Source organism: Equus przewalskii, chromosome 2 (genome assembly GCF_037783145.1).
Source record: "Equus przewalskii isolate Varuska chromosome 2, EquPr2, whole genome shotgun sequence".
Classification (NCBI taxonomy): Eukaryota; Metazoa; Chordata; class Mammalia; order Perissodactyla; family Equidae; genus Equus; species Equus przewalskii.
Genome location: NC_091832.1, coordinates 6,994,615 through 7,009,365, shown reverse-complemented (window position 1 = coordinate 7,009,365; position 14,751 = coordinate 6,994,615). Strand labels below are relative to the sequence as shown.

Sequence of the window (14,751 nt, the reverse complement as noted above, 5' to 3'; positions counted from 1 at the left end):
AAGCTTTTCCTTAAATTCCCCTCTCGGTATGGCTTGAATGGATAAGCCATAATTAAATCTCTGTCTTTCACTTTACCCTCTTGCCTGGTGTTCTCTGTTCTAATGGGAAATGGCATGGCATGGAACAAGTTTACAAAGTGATATATTTCCATCTAAAGCCCATGATTTTAGTAATGGTCCCCAAACCTTTATTATATACAGTGATTCAGGTTGTTCTTTGATGGCAGTTGGGAATAGAGATTAGTTTTGATTTTGTTGTCTTAAGTGTATGATAGAGCAAGCCCTGAAGAGAAGGTAGTAGGGAAAAGGGAGACGAAGGATCCCTGGAATGGCCTGTTCTTCTCATGGTTTACCATTGATGACCCAACGCTACCCGTAACCTAGGCTCATTCCTGATTCGTGTAAATGTGAAATCTAATCATTTGGGATTTTATTTTATCTAGGTGGGCTTTGGAAGATGTATTATCCTCTGAGTTTCAATCATTTATACAAGTATTTTCTCAATCCTTTCTTTGGTTTGGCCCTCTATGTATCACAGTTATTTAAGTCATGAGATATTTACACAGGTGCTACATCTAATCATGTGAATTCTATACTTCTAGAATACCACTGACTCTACTTAATAAAACTTAGTTCATTACATCAATCTCTTTGTGACTTCTGTAGATTCTAGGAAGGGATTTTGTATATAGTTGATTTTCAATACAGTTTTGTTGAATCAGTTAAAATTGTCATTTTAGTTTGAAAATATAGCATTTGCTGACAAAAAGATAACTCCTTTAGAAGGAGAAAAATTTCGGAAGCCAGCTACTTGTTTGTAACTACATTGTTCATTTCTTTTGAACTTTCTTTTTTAATCTCAGTATCAGATGCATTAAAACTACCACTTCTGGCCTGATGCCTTTGCAAGTATTTTTTAAATAAAGTGATTTCTCATTTTGTGTTAATTTCCTCCTCTTTTCTTTTTGGTGAGGGAGATTGGCCCTGAGCTAACATCTGTTGCCAATCTTCCTCTTTTTGCTTGAGGAAGATTGTCGCTGAGCTAACATCTGTGCCAATCTTCCTGTATTTTGTTTGTGGGACACCACCACAGCATGGCTTGATGAGCAGTGTGTAGGTCTGTGCCCGGGATCTGAACCTGTAAATGCGGGGCTGCCAAAGCAGAGCACACGAACTTAACTACTGTGCCACCAGGCTGGCCCCTAATTTCCTCCTTTAAATGAAAAATATACCACACACAGACTGTGATGACACTAGACTATAAACATTATGCCCACACAGCAGGTAGTTGAATAATTTATTAAAATTAAAATTAAATTAAAGTTAAATTAAAATTAAAAATGAAGTTTTTAATACCTGAGCATTCATGTTTGAATATTGTTAAATATTGTTGTAAGAAGCACTCTTTCCTTTTTGTTTCTAGAAACCAGCTTGGAAATAAGATTTCTATTTTTTTTAAAGGAAGCACATGTTGCTAAATCTCAAGTCTCTGCTAGTCCAGATTTGGTAAACTCAGGATTTAACACTCAGAGTATACTAAGTTCATTCTCCACATAATCTGATGTTTTAAAGCTTTTACTGTCTGCCCTTTCTAGCTTTTTTTAACTACTTCCTTAAACTAATTTTTTTCAACCCAAACTGATTTACTTATTGCTCTCTCAGATTGTTGTTTTGGGATTATACTTGTCCTTGTTCCCTTCCTTGTAAATGCCCTCTTTTCCAAGCTTAACATAAAATTGTCTTTGAAGCCCAGCCCATTTCCTCCTGCCTCCATGAATTCAAGCTTGCTACCTCAGCCTGTAAAATATCCTTCTCCTCTGAATTTATTTTCTACTACTGCATAACAGTTTTCAAATACTTATGCTGTCCTGTACTGCTAATTAGATATTTATGTGTATTCTATCTATTTCTTATTCTTCCAACTAGATTATGTACTTCTCGGAGGCCAGAGCTATCATTTAATCTTCATGTTCCTCACACTCACTGTGGTAGATACTCACTTAGCATGTATTTATTGTGTACCTCCTCCGTACCAGGCACTATGCAAAGTGAGGACTTACATTGATGGAAAGTAATGGTTTCTGCCTGAAAGAGTCAGGTAAATAAGCCATTGCATTACAGTGTAGCAGATGCTTTAACAGAGATAGGAACAGTGTGCTAAGGGAGCATTAAAGATTAATGTTACTACTGAGAGGAAAATATATTTGCATAATTTCAGGACTGTGGAGATGAGATTTATTGTAGGAAGAAAGCAGAAAAAGGAATAAGTGTAGTATTTCTTATTTCTCTAATTAAACATACACATAACACTATAACTTGGAAAAATAACCATCATAGTCATGATCTGTTAAAAAGTAAATGGAAACATTATGGGAAATTATGTTTTAGATAGAATATAAGTGGGTTGACTTAATAAGACAATGAATACTTTTTGCCAAATGTCCTCAGATAATAATGTAAATATGAACCTAATTAATAATGTGTTATGACATGGTTATGAGTAGAATTTCATATCCTATAGCAAACTTGTTTTTAAACTTACTAGTGTGGACAAATTTCAAATACATACAAAGTAAACAGAATAGTATAATAAGCTCTAGTGTACCCAGTACGCAGCTTTAGCAGTGATTGACATTCTGTCATTTTTGTTTCATATATATCTTCATCCACTCCTCATTCCCTGCTTCATTGTTATTTTTTTATATTTTTTAAAGATAAAATTTACATACATTAAAAAGTATAGATCTTAACGATATGGTTTTGACAGATATAGCCACGTAACCCACATCTTAGTCATCATGTAGATTATAGAGCATCTGTCTACTTCTACAGAAATTCCTTTGCTTTCCTTTCTGCTCATTTACTACATTGTTTTCACTGTTCTGACTTGTTTTCTATCTTAGATTAGCTTCTAGTCTGTCTTGTGCTGGGCCAATCCAAGGCCTTCCACATTGCTGGACACCCTCTCCTCCAGCCCCCCACTCTCTAGTACAGCCTGTGGGCCACTTTAATTATGTTACTAGATTGGTGTAGAATTCTTTGGTTGTTTGGAATCTTCTGGGATATTACCATTTGATGACGTATAATACAGGGAACAGTCAAATATATTTTCTCATTCTTAGCTAAAAATTGGAAACTTCATATCCTAAGAATACTCTATTTTCAGATATCTTAGGAATATTTTATTTTCAGAGTATATTTGCAAATGTAGTTGATTGACTCAGTCCTAGCTTTTCCAGTATTACCAGTAATCTTACTGTAATTATTTATTTTTTCAGATGAAACAGTTTCTCCTATTTTATTGGATACAAAGTGGAATAAGATTCTAGATTCCCCTTCTCGCCAACCTGCGGTTTCTCATGAGTCACAGCCACAACTGAAGGTCTTCTCCCTGGCTCATTCAGTTACTCTCACCACAGAGGGAGAGGACCATTGTGCTAATGGACAGGACTGTAGTCTAAATCCAGAGATCACCACGATGTGGATTGATGAAAATGCTGTTGCAGAAGATCAGTTAATTAGAAGGAACTGTAGTCGAGATGATCAATGCAGTGCTGTCGAAGTAGGAGAGAAGAAATGTGGAAACCTAACTTATCTGCCAGAAGAGAAGAATGTTCTTGTTGTAGCCGTCATGCATAACTGTGATAAAAGGACATTACAAAGCGATTTACAGGATTGTAATAATTATAATAGTCAATCCCTCATGGATACTTTTAGCTGTTCACTGGATGACGAATACAGACAAACTGATCAATTTAATTTTAGTATAAATGGGTCCACTGAAAAAGATATAAACTCAGAGAAACAAATGGATCTGTTGAATAGACCAAATGCAGAGGAGGATCCTGTTAAACGTGTATGTACTACTTCATCTGATAATCTAGCCAGTGTCTGTTCCATGTCACAATTAAAGGATGATGAAAATATAGGTAGAGACCCCTCCATGTCTGCGATTACAAGTTTAGCATTTGATTCGGTGATCTCTTCCCAGGGAACAGATGGAAGTCCTGCTGTGAAAAAGCAAGAGAACTATATACCAGATGAGGTTCTCACTGGCAAAAACGGCTCTCCTAGGACAGATGTGGAAAGTCCAAATTCCTTTTCCTGCTTGAGTGAGGCGATTTTCATGAAAAAAGAGCCAGCAGAGGAGAGAACAACTGAAGAACCCATGCAGTCTGGTTTACCTTTGCTTCTCAAACCAGACACGCCTAATGGGTCTGGAAGGGATGATAGCTGTGAACAGTTTTCAGATTGCCTTGTGCCCACTGAAGTTAGAGCTGATGAAAATGAGAGTTTTAAACATGCGGAAATTCTTGGCACTACAGAACTTCTTAATATGACAGAGCATTTCTCTGAATCTCAGGAGATGACTAATTGGAAATTGACTAAACTAAATGAGATGAATGACAGCCAGGGAAATAAAGAAAATGAGAAGTTCCTGCAGTTGAATCAGCCTGAGGACACTTACAATGATAGGGGAGGAGAGAGTGATAGAACGGCAGAAGCAGGTCTAGATTTAAAAGGAACTTGTATGAATGAAAGTGAAGGATGTGATTTCTCCACTGTTACGGATACACCAGCAGCAAATTCTCTATCTAATTGTTGTGATTCCTATGGAATGCAGAGCCCAGTTGTTTGTTTTATTCCAAAGACTTTACCCTCCAAAGAAGATTCAGTAACAGAAGAAAAGGAAATAGAGGAGAGCAAGTCAGAATGCTACTCAAATATTTATGAACAGAGAGGAAATGAAGCCACTGAAGGGAGTGGACTAGTTTCAAACAGCACTGGTGACCTAATGAAGAAAAATTATTTACACAGTTTCTGTAGTCAGGTTCCATCAGTGCTTGGGCAATCTTCACCCAAGATAGTGGCAAACCTGCAGTCTATCAGTGTTCCTTTTGGTGGTGCAAGACCTAAGCAACCTTCTAATCTTAAACTTCAAATTCCAAAGCCATTATCAGAGCATTTACAAAATGACCTTCCTGCAAACAATGGAAATAATATTAAAAACAAAAATGATGTTCTTGGGAAAGCAAAATTAGGGGACAACTCAGCAACCAATGTATGCAATGCCTCTTTGGGAAACATCTCTATTGCTGACACAAATGGGGAACATTTAGAAAGTTATGAGGCTGGGATATCCAGTAGACCGTGCCTTGCATTAGCTCCAGATAGCCCAGATAATGATCTAAGAGCTGGTCAGTTTGGAATTTCTGCCAGAAAGCCATTTACCACTCTGGGTGAGGTGGCTCCAGTATGGGTACCGGATTCTCAGGCTCCAAATTGCATGAAATGTGAAGCCAGGTTTACATTCACCAAAAGGAGGCATCACTGCAGAGCATGTGGAAAGGTAAGTTGTGTGTATCAGGTCAGAAATCTGGCATGCCCATTTTGTAATGCTCTAATTTTCAATTAGAAATTAATAAAGGCAATATCAGGTGAACATACTTCTGGTTGAGATGGCATTATAAATAGCTTTTGAAAACCAGTGCTAGGAAATTTCTAAATAAAAAATAAGCTTGCTGATTCTTAGTGTTTATGTGATTTTTTTGTTGCCAAGACTTAAGCTGAATCAGTTTTCATGAAGAGATGAGAATTGAGGAAGTGTTAACTTTGTGGTTTCTATATTGATAGATATTTGGTTAATGAAATAGTTTGAAATAAGGAGGTTACTCATTCAGTTTAAGAAATATTTGTGACTGACTTCATATTTTTTAGTTCTTGAGAAATTGAATATTACACTTAGAATCCATGCCAGTTTTTTGTGTAGGATTTTTGCCATTGCACTAGACTTTCTAGAACTTTTTATATATATACACACACATATTTTTGCCTTTTCCCTCATATAACTTTGATACAGAATAGAGTTCAAGGTTATAGATCCTTGTAACAAGGTTATAAGAAGAGTTGATATTCCTTAGCTCTCCCTAAATTCTGTTAGCTAGTAACACATCAGTTTATTTGTTTGGTTCTTTTTGTTGTTTTTGTTTTTTGGTGATTATTGCCCCTGAGCTAACATCTGTGCCAATCTTCCTCTATTTTTTGTATATGGGACACCGCCACAGCATGGTTTGATGAGCAGTATATAGGTCTGCACCTGGGATCCAAACTCATGAACCCTGGGCTGCTGAAGTAGAGCGCATGAACTCAACCAGTATGTCACTAGGCTGTTTGTTTTTTAAGAAACAAGGAGGAAGGGAGATTTCGGTGTTTATTTTTTTTAAATTGCCAGCTTTTTTTTAATGCTGGTTGTTGTTGTTGTTGTTGTTGTTGTTGTTGTTGAGGAAGACTGGCCCTGAGCTAACATCTGTTGCCAATCTTCCTCTTTTTTTTCCCCTCCCCAAAGCCCAAGTACATAGTTGTATATCCTGTTGTAGGTCACTCTAGTTCTTCTACGTGGGATGCTGCCTCAGCATGGCTTGATGAGCAGTGTGTAGGTCCACACCCAGAATCCGAACCTGTGAACTTCAGGCCCCCAAAGTACAGCATATGAACTTAACCACTCAGCCAGGGGGTCAGCCCCAGATTTTGAATTTTTAAAAAGAATGCAAGGTTAGGTGTCAGATCTAGATTGGAACTTCAGCTTTGTTGCTGTTAGCTGTATAACTTTATTAAGCCTTAGTTTTTAATAAAAACAAAACAAAAATATTAATCATTTTTATTAGGCTGCTGTGAAGACTAAATGAGATTATAGTAAGTGCTCAATAATTAACCTCTATTTCCCTTTTTGCTTGATTTATTGATCTGTCTGTATTACTTAGGATGCTTTCAACTTTAAGGAACAGAGTACCTGACCCTCAGTGACTTAGACAAAAATAACATTTATTTCACATAACAGGAAGCCTGAAGATAGAGACCCTGTTATATCTGGATACAGAGTCAAGATCACTGAACTCCTCTTGGTCTTCCCCTCATGGTCTCAATATAGTGGCACAACTCTAAGCATCAGGTCCAACCTGGCAGCTTCCCAAGTGCAAAGAAACTGGCTGGGGGCAAAAGAGCCCATTCCTCTTGCTGCCCTCTCATCTGGGAGGAAAGAATCCCCAGCAACTAATTTCCGTTTATTGGCCAGTTCTAGACTACAGGTTCACTCTTAGACCAGTTACTGACAAAGGGGAGCAGAACTACCACGATTGGCTAAGATCAATCATGATTCATCTCCGGGGGCTCAGCCCAGTGTTGCCTGAATAGAAGTAGGATTCTGTTAAGAAGGAAAAGGGGGAGCGTGGCTCCTGGATGGGAAATCAGCAAGGCCTACCGTAGGGTCCTAGCACAAAAGAATCAAATGATGGGGAGCAGAAAGAAGTTAAAGCTTGACTGGGCTGTTCATCTGTGATTATTAAAGTTTGAAGAAAATAATGTGTTTAATTCTTCAATACTTTGCACTCTGAAGTAAACCTATGGTCAGTAACCTGAACAGTTTTCTATTGGGGTATTAGAGATGTCATTTTTATATTGTTCTATGTTTTACTTACTACTTTTAACATTTCCTGAAAATTTTGCTTTCTTAAGCAAATAGTAAAAACACTTTTGCTCCAGACCAGCATATCCAAATGCAATGAGTAAATAGGTAATTTACATGGATTCAAGAAGAAAATGGTGGCAAAATGCACATAAGTTGAAAAATTAGATAGAATTTTTGCTAAGTGGAATTTATGAATTCATATGGATTATGGATTCATATTTCATCTTTTACCTTTCCATCTCCAGTTACCTCAGTGATGTTCTAAGGATTGATGAGATAATGTCTATAAAAATCCTTGAGCTTCTCAGAAGGAAAGGGCTTATAAACATAGGTATACTTTTTCTAGGTATTAATCAGATTATACTGGGAATGTAGCTAGAAAAATACTCCAGGAAATGTGATTTTGTAAAATAGTTTTTACTGTTGAAAAAAGAAATTGTTAAATTCTAATAGAAAGTAAGCATATCCTGTAATTTCTCTACTTAACATCTACAGCTAAATTCTCTTAAGCGTCACAAACATATATTGAGCATCTAATATATGAAGGGTTCTGGGCGAGGTATTGTAGATTCAGAGATACATAAATGGGGAGGTATGACCTCATGGAATTTATAATCAAGGGCAGTAATTTCAGTGAGTGGGGAGAGGAATATTTGGATTTCTTGAAGTTTTTCAAAAATCCTGAAAAAACTGTGAACCACTGATCTGAGTAGACAAACAGACCATCCCACAACAAATTATAATGCAGTGTATTAAGAACCAGTTATGTGTGCTTTATATTCATTCATTCTTATTTACTCTCCATCACAGTCTTGTAGAATGGGTTGTTAATTTTTTCCTATTTGACAGATCAAGAATCGGAGGCTCAGAGAGGTCAAGGAATATGCCCAAGGTCACACAGCTTGAAAATGCTAGAGTCAACTTTGAAGCTGGTACCCTTTCTTTCAGTCATACTACTTCCCCTAGAATATCTCCTTATTCATATTAGCAGTATGAACAAAATACTTTAGGATCATTGAGGAATGAGAGCTTAATTTTTCCAAGAATGGCAGAGGGAGTTAGGAGTCATGATACAAAAAGACTGTTTGGAAAGGGAGCTATAAAAAAAGTGGGTATAATTTATGGAACAAAGTTCTAAAGTGTGTGAGAAAAATGGGATCTCAGTGGAGCATCGGTAGCGTCAAGATAAAAACACACTTGAATATAGAAGGAGTTAATAGAAAATGTGGAATATTATTTAGCAGAGTATAGGGCTTATATTCAGTTCTTGATAAGTAGTAGATATTATAATTGTTATAACATTCATCTTGGTATAATGTAATTAAGTGAAATATAAAATAATTACACTAGAGTTTATGAAAGTGTTGAAATATTGCCACTTTTTCCTATATTGCTATAATGATGATCAAGACACCTGGATTCCATTCTTCATTGTTAATTGGAAAAGCATGTCACACTCTCTAAAATGTTCAGCAAATGTGAGTTTTTTATTTCATACATTATTTAGATAATGACTTTAAATAGCAGCAGCATCCTTACTTCTCCTGTACGATAGGTGATAAATTGGAGAATAGAAAGAGTGTAGAGAACTCCTTCCTCAAAAGGTCCCCTCTAGGTTCAAATGATCACCATTATTCTGTACCCTTATTAATCGCCTATGGAAATCGCTGATTCCAGCAGACCGTGGTTATCTTCTGTTGGGCTCCATTTGCCACAAATATTTTGATCCCTTTTTATTTGATCTTTTGACTTCAAAGGCCTGTGAAAGCCATTAAGTTTAAGAGTAAAAGAGAGAGGAGTTTTTTTGAAAGCGGAGAAGAATTTCTAAAAGAAAAGAAGATGTCTTTTATTTGGTCATTTGCAAGTCTTTGCCACACTTTATCAATTACTGTCACTGATGTGGCCAGTTATTGTTCACTAGGTGCCAGCTGGTAAACTGTTCTGTCTACTACTTGATAGAAGTAGACATAAAAATAGCCTTTAAAAGAAAAACCTCTTGAAATTATGCTTATAACTTAGATATTTTGTATTTGTTTGGAGTGGTGTGAAAGATGAGAATAGAATACCATTTTTGAACACTCCCACTTTATGCTAGGCTTGTCTAGCCTAACATCACGATTTTCTGAGACACAGTTACAAGCGAGAAAAGTACGCCTCAAGTAATTTGCCTAAATTCTCAGAGTTTCTAAATGAGAGTGTATGGATTTTAAGGCAGATCTGACTCGAAAGCCCCACACTCTTTTTACTACACTGGACATAGCAACAAAATTTATCTACTAGAATTGCCTACTAAAAAGGTAAGTCATTGTCTTTTGGTGAACATACGTTTTGGGCAGTGGTAAAGGATTGGGAATTTGAGTATTTGAATTTTTAAGGAAGACAAAAATGTTGAGTGGTGCTATCAGGTGATGGGGAACCTATCAAAGTTAGCAGGATTTTAGGTTTTCCTTCTCCCATCAGGTCTTGAACTACAAAGTAGGAAAAGAACAATATGGGTGCCAACTCATTGAATGAGGAGAGATTTAGTCACAGTAATATATGTATACCGCTCCAGTTTACTCACACTATTTTTCCACTGTAGTTGACTTAAAAAAATATAATTCAAAATAGATGAGTTTTTACTGCATTAGTGATTAGAAACTGTAGGAGAGATAGTCTGGGAAAGAGTACTGGAATGGGTATGAAAAAGCTCTGGGCTTCTGTTTCCTCTTCTGTAAAAGGAAAGAATAGACTTTATCCCTCTTCTTTGCATCTCTGAAAGAGCTGTGTTCTTTCTGTGTTTGAACTTCTTTGTTTGGAAAAAAGTACAGGACCGGAAAGATTTGTGTTAGCACTGATTTATCTCTGTAAAATTATTACTAAACTTACTGATTAGCTGAGATCACTTTGTGGGAAGAGTATACCATTTATTTTGTTTAATTTTGAAATGTGCTGTGTTTAAAGTGTTTTTTGAAAATCATCTCAGTTAGACTGCAATGCTCTTTGTCAGGGTACCGTTTTAGGAGGCTACACTGAGAGGTTTATTTACAATCACTGTTTCCTTTTTTCTTCATTTCCAATACTTATTTCTTCAAGATCCCTTTAGGCACACAAGATCTTAATCACTTACAGTTTAAAAAAAAATAGCTTGATGACATATATAATGTCAAAGTGACATATTGAAAAATGATCTAGATCAATTTTTAATATAGTTCTAGAAGGGTTTCCTCCTTCAGACACTTGAAGTTACAGATATTTTACATTTATTTAACATTTATAAATGTAATTATAAAATGTTACATTTTATATTTTTATAACATATATATATATTTTATAACATTTATATATATTTCATAAGTTTATATTTATATAATTTATATAATATGTATATGTTTAAAATGGCAAACTATAGTGAGCGTCTATGCCTTTAATTTGAATTAGTGTTCCACAGTAAAATCAGGAGTAATTTTATCTATAAAGGTATATAACAGAACTATATAATAATATTTTGATATTTAATTCATTATAACATATTTTTAGTTTAAGTGAAAAAAATACTTTAAGGAATTAAAATACATTAAAAATAACTGTTCAAATTTAAAATTGAGAATAAAACACACATTTTGAGAAGGGATGGAGAGAGCCGGTACCGTTTTTCTTTTTTTTACACCAAGTAATATATATACTTTGAAGAGGCAGCCTCCTGCTTCTACATATCCCTAGTCTAATGTCCTAGACATATTCACTTAAAAAAATTAGTAGACTATTTTTTAGAGTAGAAAAATCGAGCGGAAAGTACAGAGTTCCTCCCCCCCGCTTCCTGGTTGACCCAAATAACGTCTTGCACTAGTGTGGTACTTTAGTTAAAATTGATGAATCAGGGGCCAGCCCCGTGGCCGAGTGGTTAAGTTCACGTGCTCCACTTTGGTGGCCCAGGGGTTCCCTGGATCCTGGGCACGTACATGGCACTGCTCGTTAGGCTATGCTGAGGCAGTGTCCCACATACCGCAACTAGAAGGACCCACAGCTAAAATATGCAACTATGTACTGGGGGGATTTCGGGAGAAAAAGCAGAAGGAAAAAAAAGGAAGATTGGCAACGGTTGTTAGCTCAGATGCCAGTCTTTAAAAAAGAGAAAAAATTGATGAATCAGTACTGACACAGTGTTATTAACTAAAGTCCTATATAAGAAATATATACTGTAGTGTACATTAGAGGTCACTCTTTTGGTTATACAGTTCTATGAGTTTTGATAAATGCATATTATGTATCCTATCACAGTATCATGTATAACAGTTACACTACCCTAAAAATCCTTTGTGTACCAACTACGCATCTCCCCTTTCCTCTCCCTGAACCATTGATCTTTTTAGTGTCCCTATTGTTTTACCTTTTCCAGAATGTCTTATAGTTGGGATCATACAGTATGTAGCCTTTTCAGACTGGCTTCTTTCATTTAGCAATATACATTAGGTTTGCTCCATGTCTTTTTGTGATTTGATAACTCATTTCTTTTTATTGCTGAATAATATTCTATTGTATGAATGTACCACAGTTTGTTTATTCATTCAGCTATTGCAAGATATCTTGATTGCTTCCAGTTTTTGACCATCATAAATAAATAAAGCTGTTATAAACATTTGTGTGCAGGTTTTTGTGTGGATGTAAGTTTTCAGCTCATTTGTATAGATACCTAGGGGCATGATTGCTGGATTGTATGGGAAGCCTGTGGTTTTCTTTGTAAGAAACTGCCCGTTTGTCTTCCAAAGTGACTGTACTATTTTGCATTCCCATCAGCATTGAATGAGAGTTCTTGTTGCTCTACATCCTTGGTAGCACTTGGTGTTGTCAGTTTTGCATTTTAGCTATTCTAATAGGTGTTGTAGTTTCTCATTTTAAAAAATATTTGCAATTCCCTAATGACATACGATGTTGAACATCTATTCATATGCCTGTTTACCATCTGTAGTATCTTCTTTGGTGAGGTATCCATTCAGACACTCATTTTTTAATCAGGTTGTTTGTTTTCTGTTTTTGTTTTTTCTGTTTTGAGGAAGATTAGCCCTGAGCTAACATCCACTGCCAATCCTCCTCTTTTTGCTGAGGAAGATTGGCCCTGAGCTAACATCTGTGCCCATCTTCCTCTATTTTATATGTAGGACACCTCCACAGCATGGCTTGATAAGCAGTGCGTAGGTCTGCACCCAACATCTGAACCAGTGAACCCTGGGCCACTGAAGCAGAGCACGTTAAATTAACCTCTGCACCACCTGTTGGCCCCTGTTTGTTTTCTTATTACTGAGTTTTAAGAGTTCTTTTTACATTTTAGATACAAGTTCTTTTGTCAGATGTATCTTTTGCAAATATTTTCTCCTGGTCTGTGGTCCATTCATTCTCTTAGATAGCCATTTTTAATTATTTTAGAAGTATCTCTAAGTATTTAACAACACATTTCTAAAGAATACATTTCAATAGAATTACTTAGATGTTTTCTTTTTTAAAAATTTTTAAAATTATTTTTATTTTTATTTTTTTTGAGGAAGGTTAGCCCTGAGCTAACGTCTGCTGCCAATCCTCCTCTTTTTGCTGAGGAAGACTGGCCCTGAGCTAACATCTGTGCCCATCTTCCTCTACTTTATATGTGGGACGCCTGCCACAGCATGGCTTGCCAAGTGGTGCCATGTCCATACGTGGGATCCAAACTGGCAAACCCCGGGCCGTGGAAGCGGAACATGAGAACTTAACTGCTGCGCCAGCGGGCTGACCCCTAGATGTTTTCTTGATTATCAATTTTAGAAATGATCTATTGAGATTTCAATTATGATTTTATTTACATGTTTTCTTGTTTATTGTTTGTCTCTCCAATTCACGTCTAAAGCTCCATGAGGATAAGAATCTTTTCTGCCTGCCTTGCTGCTATATCCTCAGCCCTAGCACGTAGTGGGTACTCACCAGATATTTGTTGGATAAACAAAGAAATGAGTGAATACTGTCTCTTAATGCAGCAGTACATCTTTTTATGCAACACCTTGAGTCTTTAGATGATAGTATCAACTTCAGAATATAGTGGATATAAACTTTGGAAAATATTTTAAATTAGTTGTATATGTTTTTTCTATTTAAGGACAGATTCAAATCAAAACAAGTGTATTTTCCTAATTTCCTATTTACTTACCTATTGATGAGAACCAGTAGATATAAGAGTAAGAAATGGATGCTTTAACTAGAATGTTGCATGGTAATTCACAGTTTCACTCATGCTCTGCCTGAAAACCTGTCTCTTGTTATTAACATTATGATTTTAACTATTCTGGCATGATAAAAACAGGATCAGCATTTGGATTAAACATGGACTCTAATGGAATTAGGGAAGAGTTTTCCATTCAGACCTTGAAAAGGCTGTGTTGGCTAACATTCGGCCTCACCTATGTTGTGGCACTTATCACACAGTATTATTTTTGTCTTTCTCCCTCATTGGGCTATAAGGATCCTGAGACTGGTTTTGATTTATCTTCATATCCCCAGCATCTAGCACAATACCTATCACCTCCAATTTTTCAATAAATGTTAATGAATGAATGAGTCCTGAATCATTAATTTATTCAACAAACATTGAGTGCTTGTTATTTGTCTGTCACTGTGCTTGGTGCTGAGTTTACACTGATGACATTGTAATACTTACCTTCATGTAAATATTAGTGGGAATAACCAAAATCAGAGAAGCATATAATTACAAATTGTGATACCGACTATGAAGGAAATAAACAAGGAGGGGTAATATAAAAAATAGGGAGGGGAAGAAGGTCTGGGAAGTCCTCTGAGAAGTGACATTTTAGATGACTCATGAAAGTTGAGGAATCAGCCATTCAAAGAACAGAGAAGACTGCTTCAGGAGGAATTAACAGCATGGACAAAGCCTCTGAGGTAGGAAAGCACCTATTCAAGAAACTGAAAGGAATTCATTGTGGTTAAAATATGGAGAGTAAGGGAAGAGTTACCTAAAAAGCTTGGAGAGGAAGTCAGGGAATAGATCATGTTGGGCTTTGCAGGACATGTAAGGAGTATGATGGGAAGCTGTTGGAATGGATGAGCTCACCTAGGGAAGAGTATACAGGGGGGAGGGAAGGGCGCCAGGGCTGAGCCAATGAGGTCAAGTGGAGAAGAAGGATCCTGTATAAGTGACTGAGAAGAAGTAGCCAGAGAGGTAGGCAGAAGACCAAGAAAACGTGGTATCTTGGAAGTCAAAAGAAGAATGTAGTTTGTCAAAGGGGGATTATCACCTATGTAAAATGCCGATGAGAGGTCAA

At 36.4% G+C, this 14,751-nt stretch overlaps 1 protein-coding gene across 10 annotated transcripts in view; it reads left to right on the top strand.

The window, feature by feature from the left end:
• Window positions 1–14,751, top strand: part of ZFYVE9 (zinc finger FYVE-type containing 9) — a 192,745-nt gene that overhangs the window by 81,443 nt on the left and 96,551 nt on the right. For all 10 annotated transcript variants that reach the window (XM_070609634.1, XM_070609641.1, XM_070609633.1 and 7 more), the window contains one exon: window positions 3,279–5,350. In XM_070609634.1, the coding sequence (XP_070465735.1) occupies window positions 3,279–5,350 (2,072 nt within the window). The remainder of the gene's footprint in view (window positions 1–3,278; window positions 5,351–14,751) is intronic.